General features: G+C 44.5%; 1 protein-coding gene across 6 annotated transcripts in view; it reads left to right on the top strand.

Annotated features, from left to right (window-relative positions):
- Positions 1 to 17,185, top strand: part of OXR1 (oxidation resistance 1) — a 305,238-nt gene that overhangs the window by 277,781 nt on the left and 10,272 nt on the right. For 2 of the 6 annotated variants that reach the window (XM_072151332.1, XM_072151336.1), the window contains 3 exons: positions 9,671 to 9,747; positions 13,598 to 13,723; positions 15,344 to 15,496. In XM_072151332.1, coding sequence (XP_072007433.1) covers positions 9,671 to 9,747; positions 13,598 to 13,723; positions 15,344 to 15,496 — 356 coding nt within the window. Of the gene's footprint in view, positions 1 to 1,977; positions 2,208 to 9,666; positions 9,748 to 13,597; positions 13,724 to 15,343; positions 15,497 to 17,185 lie in introns of those variants that run through there. The other 4 variants (XM_072151333.1, XM_072151337.1, XM_072151334.1 and 1 more) reach the window with 3 other exon arrangements.

Genomic DNA, 17,185 nt, shown 5'->3' with positions numbered 1-17,185 from the left:
ATGAATTTTTTAACACATGCGTTTTTTTGGTAGACTGCTTAAAAATGGGCCAAAAAAGCGTTCAAAACGCCACGTGTGCCATCACCCTTAGTGAGACGATTAGGCCGTGTTCACACATGAGTTTTCAAACGCTGTTCAAGCTCAACAGGGAGGGGCTTGGTGTGGTCGCTTAGGCCGTGTTCACATGGCGGGTTTGGAAACGTAATTCATGCACATCTGGGGAGGGGCCCGTCTCGTGTCCTCATCCTTAGTCACAAGGGTGGTCATATCGGTGATTGATGGCCATTTCTGTAGACGCTGTTCCCCATTGGGGGCTATCAATCACTGACCGTACCTCCCCCATTACTCTCCCTGCTTTATAACAAGCAGATTTTCATGGTGACCAATTCACTTTAAACCTGTTTGTCCTTTCACTATCAGAGTTTTCTCAAGTTAGAATTAGATTTTCAGATTCTTATGTTGGAAATAAACGCGTCTTTCTTCACTAGACAAAGCGGGCGTTGTAGTGTTCAGGGGGCGTCCGTCCTCCTGCGAGATGACCGTGTAATCTGATTTAGTGCAAGTGCTTGTGAATTATCTACTTCATCACTGTGATAGACGTACGAGGAGGAGTAGTTTGGTCCTGCCTGTCTGTCCTCTGTATAGTGGACTACAATGCCTAATTACATTGTTGTCGAGATTGTGTTAACACAAATGTTAACAGTAATGTAATTAAGCAAATCACCAGCTGTTGTAATGCGGATGAAAATGCAACTAAAACGCAGCATGTGACCACGTCCTGAAGGCACGTTCACACGTTGCATTTTCATTTCATTTTAAACCATTGCAACAGCTGAGATGAGGTGATTCGCCTAATTACATTACCGTTAACGTTTCCATTTACAAAACTCATTGTAAACGCTGTTGTAATGCGTTTCAAATGCAATGAAAACGCAACTTGTGAACGCACCCCTAGGCTGCGTTCACACATAGTGTTTGCATTGCAAAATAGTAGGTGCTCATTACCGATCACATGTGTTTGTGTGGAAACGCATATGGGATCGGAGGGTTTGCCTTGCATTTCTTAGCGCACAATGATGGCACACGTGGCGTTTTGAACGTGTTTTTGGCCCGTTTTTAAGCAGTCCGTTTCTTGAAAACTCATCCGTTTTTGACAGGTTTCCCGGATTTGCGCAATAAAAAACTGCCAAAAACGGATGCGTTTTTAAAAAACTGATGCGTTTTTTAGCATGTGTGGCATCACCCTTAGAAACGGGCCAAAAACGTGCTCAAAACGCCACGTGTGACCGCAGTCTAAGGCCGGTGCCACACGTGGCGCTTTTGTCTGCGCTTGCCGGTGGGCGCGACTTTGTTTGCGTTTGCAAGCGCAGACAAAAGCGCCATGTGTGGCGCCGGCCTAAGGGTGCATTCACACGATGCATTGCGTCGTGTTGTGCGTTGCGTTTTTTTTACTCATTCCACTGGCTTCAGCCTTGATTACATGCTTAGGTTACATTGCGTTTCCACTTTCTAAAACACAATGTAACCTTAACATGTGATCAAGGCTGAAGCCAGCGGAAAGCGTCAAAAACGCGACTCAACGCATCGTGTGAATGCGCCCTTACAATGCGTGTGTTTGGCTTGTTTGAATGTTTTGGTTTTTCCCCCCCACTCTCTAGGAAGGTTTTCAGATGCAGTTTTTGGAGCCAAAAGCAGGTGGAGATGATAATGGGTGAGAGCTGCTGAGGTTAGGACATCAAAAACTGCATCTGAAAAACCTGCACGTGTGGACGCACCCTCCATATTTTCGGGATGCTCAGACTGCGCGTGACTGCAGCTGTATCCTATCTGACTTGTGATCAGGGATGGAGCCGCAGGTCTCGGCTTGCAGCGCAGCGCCGGCCCTTTAAATATCACTCTCTCTCTTTTCTACTGAGTCATCTGCAGGCCAACCAAGCTGTGATTAGAGGTGGAGCCTCTCCTGGGGAGCCACTTTCTTACTGGCTGCGGGGGCTGTCAGTCACATGCACCCAGCTGGCAGGTTACTGTGTCACAGCAGAGCCCTGTGTGTGTGTGTATATCCCGGGAACCCATGGAGGCGCAGGAGCGTGTGTGGCCGCAGCTCTGATGTCAATTATTAACATTCAATCGCCCAAAGGGAAATGTCTCGCTTCTGGTATGGCAAGAAGTCAAGGAAGCACCAGGCGGCGAATCACAAGTACTCACTGGTAATGTGCAGGCGATCAGCAGCTGCCAGCGCTAAAGTTTCTGCTGCGTTTACGTTGCGAGATGCACTGTCCAGGCAGGTCAGGGGATGTCGTGCATATGTATTTTTTCTTGTAATTTTGTGGATGAAAGTGAGTCCGACCTCTACCCTGGCTGCAGGGTGAGCGGCTGCATGGAGATTATGGATTATAGGTGCAGGTTGTTAATATACGGGGGCATAGAAGGAGTTTTGGAAAATTCGGGGAACCGTTTAAAAGAGGGTCATAAGACCCAAATACTTGCACCGTCAGGCCAAGTGACATGGACATTTACCACGTGAACCATATTGTCCTGCGCAACATCATGCCATACCGGCAGGAGGAGAATACATGGTCCTTCTACTCTACCCTTGGGTTATGTTCATACACAGCGTTTGAATTACGTTTACAAGCCCTATTCAAGGGCAGCGGGAAGCAGCTACTCCGGTTTAGATGTGCGTTTCCCATTAGCAAGTGTTTAAGCCTAAATCCATCTCCTCCCGATGCGCTTTACTTTGTGTTCCTAAGCATAATGTGAACGCGGAGTTGTATTACTTGATTTAATTGTATCTTGGAATTTATACCCAGATCCTAGGAATGTTTGCAAACGCAACGTGTGAACGCTGCCTGAGTAAAAGTTCTTAGAAACCCAATTGAAGTGCAGCAAGGAGGAGCTATTCCCGAGCGCACATGCGCAGGTCTTGCTGCTTCTTCAGTGATCTAAAATTTTCCATCGTACTTGCTGATCCATCCCTGAGCTGATTTCCGATTGGGTCTCATCCTTATTGTGTTTTGATTTTCATTAATGGGGATATTCTGGAATTTAAGATATTGATCTATTATATAATGTCCCCTGGCACCCCTCCGGTGGGGGGCGTCTTCTGTTTTGCAGGTGTGTGACGTTACCCCTGGTCATTCATCTCCTGCTTGCATCTCCAGTGAATGGGGCTGAGCTGTAATACAAGGCACGGCCACTATAGAATATATAGCGATGTGTTTGGTAAATCGTGAAGACCCAAAAGCTGTGGTCTTTTTACAAGCTCACTGTCCGTCGGTGGGTTCTGAGACAGCTGCTCCCAACCGGACCTCGTACCGCAGAACTGAGTGGACATGCTTTGGTTCAGTTCAGCAATTCGAGTTCGATTTTAAGCAGTTTTTGTTCTTTACTGTTCACGATTACATTGCGTGTAATCCTCTATAAGTACACCCTGTGAATCCCAGCCTTAAAGGGATTGTCCAGAAAATCTAAAGTGGCACACAGATGTTAAATTCTATATCTGCTTATTCCTACAAGGGTTAAGGACGCCGAGCCTTTGTTTGCTTCTACGTTGTTCTTTCCATTTGTTTCAATAAAGGAGCGGAACAGCAAAAGTAATTAAGCTTTACATCAGTTACATGGAGGACTATGGGGGGGCCTTTACTTTCCTTACTGCTACAGCAGAATCTCCTAAAGCAGATCTGCACAAAGTTTGGGAATGCAAACCCTACAGGTCAGGGGTCAGCTACCTTTAGCAGTTGGGTAACTACAACTCTCCTCATGCTCCAGTAACTTCTGTGTGAAATATTGGGAGTTGTAGTATGTCTCCAACTGCAGTGCTGGAGGTTGCTGACCCCTGCTATAGGCTGTGGGGGAGGGGAGTGTTCGCTCCGTTTCCTCCCTGGGTCACATACTTTACAGTCCTACATACGGTTTCCTTTACCCCTGACACATAAGGAAGTCGGTGCAATAGTTTCCCTATGGCCGGGGCTCAGGTCAGGTAAATGCAAAAGTGTGAGGCCTCTGTATGAGAAGAAGCTGCTATAACTGTAGGATATCGCGCCTTGGTCTGTGTTCACACTACTGTCAGCATCTGTGTTATTTGTCTTTGGATCCTCTATGGATTATAAAGAAACTGAAATTGGCTCAACATAACTGAAGCCCTTTCACTTACTGTCCATTTATAACCAATCATCAATGTCTATGGGGGAGATTTATCATACGCCACCGCTCCCCCGGCCCCTGGGCTAAACTAGGCCAGGTCCGACTGTCCATAGCTTTGCGTAAAAAGTGACGCAGGCACGGGACAGGAACACCCTGCGTCACCAATCCGCCCCTCTACACCTCTTCTACGTGGCGTGGAGGGTGCGTAGTCGCTGTAAGAATCGCTTCTACGCCTCTCTTCATTCCAGAAAACTGGTGAAGAATCAGCGATAAATCTCTCCATCTATCTATTTCAACTACCTAAATAATTATATATATTTACACACAGATGCTGCACAGAGCTTTAAGTAATCGGTCCATGTCCCCAATGGTTCTCACAATCTAATCACCTACCAGTATGTTTTTGAAGTGTGGGAGGAAACCGGAGGACCCGGAGGAAACGCACACAAACACGGAGAGAATATACAAACTCTTTGCAGATGTTGACCCTGGGACTTGAACTCGGGTCCCCAGCGCTGCAAGGCTGTAATGCTAACCACTAAGCCACCGTGCTGTTCATTACTACCGATGTATCCATATTGCCAGTTATCTGAAAAGATGGATGGTAGTGCCATGTTTTGATGTCTGCTTAAGTACAAGTTTATATTTCATATTAGATATACAGTTTTTTTTTTTCCTTCTAAATCGGCTTCTCTCTTCTCCTCTGTTATTCCTCCTGGAAATAGATTAATAGTCAACATTGTGAGTCCTTATCAGTGGTGGCATGTCTCCAGACAGTCAGTGGTGGCATTGTCACAGTGTGTAGGGAAAAGCTATGTTTCCAATAGAAGTAACTGAGCAGCAGCACAAAACTAAGTTTAAAAAAAATAAAAATAAAAAATATATATATTTATTATTGGCCATAAAATAATAATAGACTAAAACACACCTGGGGTGTATGGGAAGATCTAATGGCAGTCATACTTGCGCCATAGTGACACTAACGATTTAAGGAGAGACCACAGTGTTCAGATGAGCTCTTTGGTCTCTTTCTGTCTCACTAGTGCCACACCACTTTTAGTGGTTGTGCTTGGTATTGCAATGCAGTCATCCATTTAATGTATACGGGCCTTGCATTACTGAGAGCAGCAGCAGAATTGTGACTGTGCATGAAAGCTTTAATTCTCTCTGATCCCTCCAAGGAGCGGTCAGTGTTCAGGTCTCTATTTCTATGTCTGGAGGGTCTGCCCAATCCTCCGGCCTTCTACTAGAAGAACAATGGTCCACGTAGTGTAAATAGGAAGCTGTGGGCGGAGGCATCCTGTCCTGTCTGCAGACTCTCAGGACATGTCACACCTCTGTATGTGCCTGAATCCTGTGTTCTGTATACTGGAGGAGGGCGACTTTTTCATCCCAAGATGGTTTGGGATTTTTCCAGATTGGCTTGGTAAGTAACTCTGTAACTAACACTGTAATAGAATCCCTGATCTGCCGGAAATCTGTGAACCATTAAAGGGGCGATGATTCTTGCACACAGAATTCGGGGCGTACTGCAGATTCTTATTTTGGGACAGTAATTCACTTCTCAAGCTGCGGTCTTGGCCTTAAAAGAAATCTACCATCAAAATCACTGGCTTCCTTCCTTCTAAAATCAACTTTTAAAACTATGTCAATTTGCCAAAAGAGCTGTGGGGGTTGTTACCAGGGCCCCTCCATGCTGTAGCTTCACAGGCTATTATACTATGCTGGAGAATTCCCCCCTCCAACTTCCCTCTGCCTGATGTAATCCACCTGGAGCAGAGGAAGTTTAGCTTGTATTGTAACAGCCTGTAAATCTGCAGCACAGAGGGGCGCTGGTAACCCCAGTGCCTTTTTGTCCAATTAGCATAATTATAAAAGTTGATTTTAGAATAAAGGATAACACCTATAAGATGATTCACAGTCCCAGTGCATGGATCTATGAGTAAGTGTCCCTGGTTGATTGTGATCGATTTTGATCTTTAGGGGTTTTCCAGCCTAAACGGACTCCACGACTATTGATGGGTAAACCGTAGGGGGGCGGAGCCAGTGCAGTCGGATACACAAGAGACGCAGTTGGATGGCGTTCACTAACGTTATAGCATCCGTACAGGCTTGGTGTGGATCTCTTTCTGTTGTCTGGGGGTTAAAAAAAACGTCTGCTGTCTTCCATAAAACAGCGCCACACCTGGCCATGGTTTGTGCTAGTACTGCAATTCAGCCTCAATCTCTATACAGCTCATGCTCCAGAGTTGCAATACCCCCACAAACCATGGTGAGGTGGGGCACTGTTTTTTTTGGAAGAGAGCAGACATGTTTTTCAAACTCCAGACAAGTTGCTCCGGAGCAGATTATTATCTCCTATTTAATGGATGCATCGTGCATGACAATAAAACCTGAGATTGTACAGGGTAATTCTCATGTTGATATGGGACACATTTGGCTGCGTGTGCATTACATACATGCACGTCACATAGTGTGCATTACATACATGCACGTCACATAGTGTGCATTACATACATGCACGTCACATAGTGTGCGTTACATACTTGCACGTCACATAGTGTGCGTTACATACATGCACGTCACATAGTGTGCGTTACATACATGCACGCCACATAGTGTGCGTTACATACATGCACGCCACATAGTGTGCGTTACATACATGCACGCCACATAGTGTGCGTTACATACATGCACGCCACATAGTGTGCGTTACATACATGCACGCCACATAGTGTGCGTTACATACATGCACGCCACATAGTGTGCCTTACATACATGCACGCCACATAGTGTGCGTTACATACATGCACGCCACATAGTGTGCGTTACATACATGCACGCCACATAGTGTGCCTTACATACATGCACGCCACATAGTGTGCCTTACATACATGCACGCCACATAGTGTGCCTTACATACATGCACGCCACATAGTGTGCCTTACATACATGCACGCCACATAGTGTGCCTTACATACATGCACGCCACATAGTGTGCCTTACATACATGCACGCCACATAGTGTGCCTTACATACATGCACGCCACATAGTGTGCCTTACATACATGCACGCCACATAGTGTGCCTTACATACATGCACGCCACATAGTGTGCCTTACATACATGCACGCCACATAACTGAAGTGGAGTTCTCCAGTCATTCATATGTATATAATATTACTTTTACATTCTTTGATGTTTCCAAGTTGTGTATTTTGCATTCCGGTTGGAATCTGTTTCTCGGATACATTGTATCTGTGCCCCGTGGATCTCTGCTTGCTGTCACTGACGTTACTCTCTTCTGAAATACGTCTTCATGTTTAATTTACGTTTCATTTCAAGTTCCTCCAATTCTCTGCGGTGTCGGGGATGTAAGACAATATGACGCACGGGCTGTAGTATCTGTAATTATGGTGTAGATGGGGGGGGCCTATCACTTGTGTGTATATGTGCCTGGAGGAGGGTCTAAAGAGATTTTATAGTGGAAAATGCAATTCAGATATTTTCTTTCAATCCCCTCAAAAGGGACCTGTTGGGTGCCGTCATATTCCCTACGTGGGAGCAGTAAATGCAGAGGAGCTGAGCCTTTTATATTAATCCTGCTCCAATATAGGAGTAAAAATCTGATCAACAGGAAGAGTCCTGAATTAAACACTGTGTGTGGGCGAGAACCAGTCACGAGAGCGGGACCACCAGCAATCCAAAGAATGGAGGGTCCTGTTCTCACTAATTGATGGAGGGGCAGGTCGAGCATACCTACTGCCCCTCCATCCAATGCTATAGGAGTGTTGGAAATTGCTGAGCACGGTGCATGGGTAGCTCTAACGCTCATAGATACTGAATGGGAGTGCGATAGATAGGCAAGCGCTGTGCTCTGCAATTCCTATCTACCTGACGCTCCCATAGCATTGAGTAGAGGGACAGTATGTATGCTCGACCTGTCCCTCCATCTGTTTTAAGAACTGGTGGGGGGGAATCTCGTGTAGCTGCTGGGGGGGGGGTCCATTATAACTCTCCTTGGTACAACCCCTTTAAGGGCACCAAGACACAACAATTTTAAGACCTATACCGGCAGTAAAAAAAAAAAAAAAAAAGTGCACTTACTTTAGTCGTAATACTGACCCATTCGCTTATTCTGAGTAATCCTAAGCAGTGCGACTGTGTGAGAGCCCCTGACGTCAGGTCCTTAGCAGTCCTATGATATGTGCTAGGCTCCCGCTGACAGAGCCCCCAGTGACTGAGCAGAGTCTGTGGTCACAGGACCTCTGCAGGTATTGTTTAACTACAGGGTAAGATATTATACTGAGCTTGTTGTTTCTACAGCAGCTATGCCAATAAGCACCTTACGGTGTTAACCCCTTTGAGGTCCTTTGTAGAATAATTGTGCTGGAAATGGCTTGAGCATATTCCTTCTCCAGCCTAACCAGCGTTGCACCTGCTCAATCTCGGGGTCTCAGATATATGCCATATTGTTCACCCTTATGGTATCTGTGCCCTTACTATTACTATGGGGTAACCCCAGATAAGATGATCATTTCACAGCATTAAAGTGGTTAACTGGGGTTTGAAAAAAAAAACATGGCTGCTTTCCTCCTTTTATAGGGGTTGTCCAAAGATTGATTGTTATCTTCAGGATATGGGAATAACTGATCACTCGGACAACAGATCCTCAGCAATAGATAAAGTGGGGGTGCTTATCTCACTTAAGGGTGGAGCGTCAGGTCGAGCATACCTACTGTCACTCTATTCCACAGTATGAAATTGTGGTATATTTCTGAGCACAGCGCTCAGGTATCTCCAGCACTCACGCAGACAGTGCTGGAGATAACTGAGCGATGAGCTCTGTAATTGCAGACATGCCCATACTATGTAACTGTGTGGCAGTAGGCATACTCCATAAATTAGCAGCTGGACCCTCACCGATCAGCTTGTTATCCCTTATACTGTGAATGCAAGCTACCCCTTTAAACAGCTCCCCCACCTGACCATGGTTGTCTCTGGTATTGCAGCTTGGCTTCATTCCTCTTGATGCTGCTGATTTACAATACAGTACAAACCGTGGTCATGTGCAGGATTGTTTTTGAGAGAAAGCTGCTTTTAAATGTTTAACCCCTCTAATCCAAATGCAGAAAAAAACAGTACTATTATATACTGTATATCTGTAAAGACAACTTCAAAAAGACCCCCCCTCTGCATTTGTTGTGACATCGTAGTATATACAGGTGATTATGCTTCATGGTTACCTTCTATATGCAGTATCCGCTATTCTGAATAGATACATCCTGCTGGATCCGTCGTCAAGTGGTTGTATCGCCTGTGGCGTCGCCTGATATTACTTTGCATGGTTTATCACACAGTCATGTGTCACACACAATCATACACGTTATCCATCTCCAGGTATTTCATTTTTTAATTTTTTTTTTGTGCCTTGCTCCTTTTTTTTGCCTCTTTTCTCTTATGTGTTTGTGCCCTTTCCCTGTGCTATCAGTAGAATTATTTTCTTCCTGTCTCCATATTCAGGTAGTATCAGTGGCTGAGTACCACCGCAGGATCGATGCCCTAAATACTGAAGAACTGCGGACTCTCTGCAGACGTCTCAAGGTGCCCTCTTCAGTAGATCCCACCGCTCCCCCCCACCCTCCCCCATTTCCAGGATTCCAAAAAACAATGTAGTGAGATATAGGAGTCTACAGATCCCCCCTCGCTGATGTCATCTTATTCCACCCCCCTTCCCTTCTGCAGATCGGAATAGCTTAGATTTTAGAACATTTGTTAAAAAAAATTATTGGGGGGAAAAAAAAAAACATTCTAAGGCTCCGTTCACACCAATGCAAATGTAAACTGAGATATTATAGAGCAGAGGCGTTGACAATGGCATTTTAAATACAAAGGATTAGTCTTTTTAAAGGGGTTTTCCCACACAACACAATTTATGGCTTATGCACAGGATTTTACTTCATTTAAACTCCCAGCCCCCTCAGGTAGGGGATGAAATGTTAACAATTCCCTCTATTATGCAAAATATCACCTGTTCGCCTTTAAAAAAAAAAAAAAAAAAAAAAACCCTCCCGAAATCATGTGAGAGTGCAGAGACGAGTCATATTTGTCCTGAGATTAGTCACTTTTACTGATTGCAGGAGTGGGGGGATTGCTTCAGATGCCAGTAATTTTGGTTTTCTGGCTTCTATGGTATCTAGAAACATGGTGTCCTATTAGGTAAGAATCTTATCTTACAAATCACATGAGGCTTGTGATCTACAGAACCTGAGATATAGATGTGATATATTTCCAAACTATGGGGGAGATTTATCAGAAATGTCCGAGAGCAGAACACATGGCAACCAATCAGACCTCAGTTTTTGTTTTCCCATAACTGTATACAGAATGAAAGCTGAGCTCTCATTGGTTACCATGAGCAATTAGAACAGTTCTGCTCGCACTTCTAATAAATATCCCCCTATGCTTGTATCTCCGCTTCTGCAGCTCAAATAACCACATGCCTGATGTTATTTTTTCTTTATTTTTTTAAAAAGTCTCTTTAAAATGACACCAGAAGCATGTTTCTAGGTGCTGTAGAATTAAGATCGATACAACAGAAGTGATCATTTCCCTGCAGCCTCTAAAAGTGACTCAACTCTGGCAAACCCTTTATGAGGCATTCGTTTTGTAAGCGATTTTATATGTAAATCGGTGAGAAGCACTTTGCTTCTGCTAGATGGATCTCGGGGATTAAGGCAAAGACGACCCACTTGCCTACCTACCTACCTACCTATCCATTACATACCTAGTATCTGATATCAGTTGGCATAACCATTTTTAAAGAAACCCCATACAAGCACGCTGGGTGTTTCGATAGTTCGCCTTAGTGTGAACGGAGCCCAAATCTCTCTTCTCTCTGTGTTGAATGTTTTTTGCTTTTGCAGTGTTTTTTGTTCCTCACACCGTGTGCTGGTCTGTCCCTGTCGTGTGCCCTGTCCTATATATTATATGTGTGTCCTGTATCCAATATGGCGCCTTGTTTTCTCCTATACATTTTCATTGTTCTGGTGTGGACCTCATGAAAGCGTTTGTTACATACTAATGGCGTTTCATTGCAGCGGATCATCGGGGGCTTTCAGTGCTGACGCTGTCCTTTGTGTGTTGTGCCCCCTCAGCACTGCCTTTATGTTGTACGTGTGATGGCCAGCCATGTATACCATGTCCTTTGTACAACGTGTCCGGTCTCATCACGGACAAACATGGCGTTTTTTAATTTTATTTTTTTGTGTTCATTATTTCACTTTTGTAAGGTTTGTCTATTAGTTGTATCAAAATGTCCATGAATTGAATGTTTTTATTTGATGTAATAGGCCCGATGTGGTAAGGCTGAGGCCTAGTCAGAAGGGTCTGAGAGCAAGTGTTTTAGTTGCTCATGGCAACCAATTAGAAATCAGCTTTCATTTTATAAACAGCTGTGGGAAAATGAAAGCTGACCTCTGATTGGTTGTCACCAGCAACTAGAACAGTTTTGCTCTTAGATACTTTCTAGTGTCAGTTCAGGCCTATATTTTATAAAGGATATGTTCACAATGTAAACCACCTATACGCTTGCTGCTCTAGCCACCTATCCATTGCAAAGTACCGTCCAGACCCACATCTGTTAAGTCAGTCCTTCAAAAAGTAGCTACTTGACACCACTAGAGACTCTGTCGGACTAGCCTGCCTAAGTACTGGTACCAGTACACCTTGCTGTCACCCAGTGGAAAGGGGGCTTAAAGGGGTTGGCCACTTTACCTCAGGTTTTTTTTTAGTGTGTGTGGAGGGATGAGGCAGGATATTAGGTAATTTACCAATATACATCTAGTAATAGTTCAGCTCCGCTTTCTTGATATGTTACCTCATGAGTCAGACATTCCTGACCGTAAAATAGCCGAGGGTCCGGTGAACTCCAGCTGTCCATGACCCTCCATCTGCAGCCATTTTATGGTCAGGAATGTCCGGCTGATGAGGTAAAAGACTGGAGCCGTCACTTTACATATCAAGAAAGTGGAGCAGAACTATTACTAGGTGTATTGGTAAATTACCTAATATCCCCCCCCCCTATACTATACACATTACAAAAAACATGATGTAAAGTTTGCCAGTTCTACCCTATATATAACCCCAATCTGAAGAACGGTAGTCCAGTTCTCAGGACTTGGGTGAGCGGCAGGACATGCGTGTGTCCTGCTGCTCTATTCAGTACTATGGAAGCTGCTGAGCACAACTCAAGTTGTGAACACATAAACTGTGTATTTTGCCCACTCCAGCTCCTGATGCTACCCATGTTGCAGGAGTCTTCGGCCAATTAGTTGTCGCAAAGGGGTTTTTAATTGTGGGTGCATATCCATTGCCTTACAAAGATAAGTTATATCCTCGGGAATGGCGGTTAGAGACTGTTCACATGCAGTAAACTGCTAAACTTCTACTGCTCCACCTACTCAGCTGGGCCAAAAATGATGTCTAGCAGATTTGTTGATGCATCATGACACTACCCTCTGCCAAGGGACCAGGCGGCAGTACTGGGTTACTTCTCTTATTTATAACACATCGTTTTGGGCCTCCGTTACAGGAAACCATCAGATCCAGACACTGTGACTGTGGTAATCTTAAATTTGTTACCCATGGCCTCCTTCCTTCTAAAATCAACTTTTAAAATGAGGAGAACCGTATAACAGTCTGTGAAGCTGCAGAGACATTAGAATAATTTAAAAAAAAATTGGTTTTTGAAGGAAGGAGGCCATGTATAACAAATATAAGAAGGTGACCAAAGTCGTGGTGCCTGGGTCTATGGGTAAGTGCCCCAGGTTTATCATAATTGATACTTTGGTAGGTTTCCTTAAAAAAACTTAGTTGATCTGCACTCCAACTATTTTGGTCTTTCTGAGTTCATGTAGTGACCGTGAATTATATTTTTTCATTTCTTTTTAATCCTCTGGGGGTTTTTTTTATAACCATTTGATTTGTTAATGTAGATTTCTCACATGGCACATGAGGTCAGTGTTTACCAGGACGGTTTGTGATAAGTTTACTTTATTTGCATGTGGAGTGAGACTCTCTAATGTGTGGATGGTAGTTTTTTTTCCGGTGTACTGAATTTCGGAGTACATTACACATGAACCAGCATTGCTCCTAATCCTGCACGTGTCCTTCTTGTTATAGGGTTACTGAGAGGTGCTCTCTCCCAGCCAAAAGAATTGCACTGCACGGTAGTGGGCGCTGCACTGTCAATGGTGGTATTAGAGGTCAAATCCCACCATTTATAATAGATGGGAAAAACCCTATTGGCCAGTTGTTCTGCTTTAAAGTGGACACGGAGGCGGCGATGTTCATGGCAATGACTCTGAAATGCACAGACTGACACCCTCCCCCCCCCTGCAAATGGTCTCTGTGCAGGTCTCATTGACTCGTTTTTTTGATCTCTCCCCTAAAGATTACAACAAGAGAAGACCTGAACGCCAAGCAAACTACAAGCATCAAGACGGACCTGGAACCAGAAGCTTTCCGACCCAACCTGAGCGACCCCAGCCAGCTCCTACAAGTGGATCAGATAGAAAAGGTGCTACAGGTTGATGTGGAGCTGTAGTGACTGGCTTGTGCCCGCATTGTCTGTGTTAATAGATGGAGGGAATTTGCATAGAGGATGATGGCGGCACACCAGCCGGATACAGAGACTGCACAGTGTTTGGTGCATGCTATTTTCTGCAATCCTTTCATGTCCTTAAGAATAATGTGAACAATCCCAGCGATGCTTTGTGCTCGGCGCAGCTGTCCTCCAAATTCCTGCATAGGGAAAGTTAATGACCGCCACAATTCGGTAGGAATGAAAGGCACCTGCCTAGACGAACGGGTTTTGTTTCTAGAAATGATCATTACTAGGGATATAAAAGGGAGCTGTCGTTCTGGCACCATAACCGCATAATACAAGAATAAGCTCTGCTAAGTTAGTAGTTTTACTCCTTTTTTTGATTTCACCCCAATTAACTACTAGAATTCCCTCTTTTTATGTGAAACCTCTATACCTATTAAAAAAAATCTCCTCCAAAATCATGTGAAAATTGGCTGAGAAGAGTCACATTTTGCTTTAGATTAGTCAACTTTTGAGGTTGCCTGGGGAGAGTCTCTTCAGGCTCCTCTATCTTTGGTTCTATAGCACCTAAAAACATGCTTTCAGTGTCCTATGAAAGATAATAATCTCTTCTTTTGGATCACATCAGGACATTGTGAGCTACAGAATCCTAGACACAGGAAGTTAAAGACATGGTTCTAAATGCGACCTGCAGATAACCACCAAATTTGCAACTTTTTATTTTTTTTAAACTGTTTGTATCTCCCAACCACAAGCCTGATGTGCTCTGAAAGATAAGATTTTAAACTGTAATTTGACGGCTAAAGTTTTTTTTAGGTCCTATTAAACCAACGATTGTAGGGGGAGAATCGCTTCAGACAACCCAGTGTCTAAACTTGACTCCTCGGGTAAAAAAGTAGATGACAATCTCATCCTTCTAAACGCATCAAGCTTGTGATTCTGCATATTCAGAGTTACAGGCAGCTAAAAACCTATACATCTGCAGTTCACAATTCTAAAAAAAGATCCTTTTCTTAAAGATGACACTATGTTTCTAGGTAGTATAAAATCAAAGGTGGAGGTGTCTGAAGTGACACTGTCCAGCAGCCTCAAACTTGACTTGTCTTGAGTAAAAATGTGACTCTACTCTGCTCGTTGTCACATGACACTGAAGGAGGTTTTTTAAATAGGTAAACAGGTGATATTTCACATAAAAGGGAAATCTCAAAACATTATTTCATCCCATACCTAGTAGTTTAATGGGGTAAAATCTGGCAGCTTTCATTAAAGAAATTAGTTATGCGATATCCTTACTATACACTATAAGGTCTCATGCCACCCGTGTGCCTCAAACAACATGGTCCACATGTTTGGGGCATGTCGGGTTCACTCATACGCTGATGAAGGGATAAATGAGCTGCGAACAGAGGGATAGGACCTGTTCTGTGCTTGGCGGCTCTGTAATCTTCTTATGCACAGGCCCACATTGGCTCTCCAAAAATACTAGTCTGTGTGGCTCACACCTCAGATCTCTATAGTGCTGGTAACAGGTGAAACCGTACAAGTAAGTTATTTCTAGTCCAAAATCTTTATATTTCTCTCTTTCAACAGCTGACAAAGCACCTTCCCCCTCGGACAATCGGCTATCCATGGACTCTCGTATACAGCACTGCAAAACATGGGATGAGCCTGAAGACATTGTACAGGACGATGCTGGGCCTGGACACCCCGGTGCTCCTGGTGATTAAGGACAGTGACGCACAAGTGAGTCCTGTGTCCCCATGTAGTGTAAGGTACATAGCAGCCACCACTACTACAGAGATACACCAAGTGTAACATGCAGGCTCTGTCAATGGTTTCTTGTAGCTGCAGTTTTACACAGACACAGCCCATGTTATCTGCAGTTGTGGGAGTCCAGAAGAGAAACGCACATAGCACACCCTTCTGTGGTGTATAAATACTCCCAGTACTCGTAATAATGAAACTCTGTTTTATAAGAATTGTATTGGATCACTGAGATAAATCTTGTGTATAATGGTGAGCACTAAAGTCGGGGTCCGGCTATATGGATCTTCACTGGAAGCCAAAAGTATCCGGGGGCACGCAATGCTAAGAAGTTATGTCCATAGTCAGGGCCTCCACTAGGAGTATTGGGGCCCCTGACCGGAAGATTTTTGTACGAAGATACACCCTAAGGCTACATTGACGTGTGCCCGTCGTACCGTAGCACGGTGGGCACATGTTGGCCGCCGGGAAGAGGAGGCCGTCTCTCTCCACAGGAATATATGGCGCAATGCACCATAATCCGGCAAAAGATAGGACATGTCCTATCTATCTTCCAGCTACGGAATGGTACGTTGACGCACGTGTGCGGCACCATACCGCTCGCGTACGTCGCCATGCACCTATTGCCGGCTATGGGGCATGTATATGCGCTGTATATATGTCCCCCATAATTGTGTGTGAATATAGCCTAATACTGCACATGTCCATGTTGTTATAGGGTTGCTAAGAGGTTCAATGCAAGGTAGTGGGTGCTCGACTGTTGGTGTTGGTACTAGAGGTGAAATCCCGGCATTTATAATGGTCTATTAGGTCTATTAGATAGGAAAAACCCTTTAGTGGCCTGATGCTTTGCTAGCTGTGAAGCATTTAGATGTCTCCTTTTATTTCTGGAGGGTGCACAGATAAAGATATAGTCCCCAAGAGAATAATAAACTTTATTGACACACTAATGTAGTACATGTCACAGTGATGGCTTGTTAAGTGGGCACATCTTGTACGGCCTTGTACCAGCATAGACATCCGGGGGAGGATAGGGTATGTCTTTTACAGGCATGTACCAGCAAAGATATCCTGGGGAGGATAGGGTACGTCTTGTACAGCCATGTCCTCAAACAGATATCCGAGGAAGGATAGGTCACATCTTATTTGGCCATGTACCCGCATAGTTATCCTAGTCTCCACTAGGCATATTGGGGCCCCTGACTGGAAGATTTTTGTACCCCCTCCCCAGCATGACAAGCTACACTCTATTGACAGGGCCCTACTCTACTGCATGTGCCCACTCAGTATATAGTTAGGCCCCCATTTCACAGCAGATGCCCCCCTTTAATGAAATGTCCACCCCAGATGCTCTCTTTCCATAAATTCCCCCCACCCCCCTTCATTAAGTTAATGTCCACAGCAGGGCCCTCTTGGGGGAAAAAAAAAAAATTATACTCCCCTTTGGCTTCTTCGCCCGGGCCCTGCGACACTGCCGCGTGACCTCCTAGTTTAGGGGCCCGTGCGACGCATACACTATGATGTTGCGCAGCCATGATACCATCGAGTAGTAGTGATGCTCTTAAGCCGGAAGAGGAGAAGACGGGGCCGTGGTGGTGGGGAAAAGATAGTGAGCATACTAATCGATATCACAACCCCCACGTATGGAAGCAATTTCCATGTATTAAC

Source organism: Engystomops pustulosus, chromosome 5 (genome assembly GCF_040894005.1).
Source record: "Engystomops pustulosus chromosome 5, aEngPut4.maternal, whole genome shotgun sequence".
NCBI lineage: Eukaryota > Metazoa > Chordata > Amphibia > Anura > Leptodactylidae > Engystomops > Engystomops pustulosus.
This window is presented reverse-complemented; position numbering and strand designations above follow the sequence as displayed.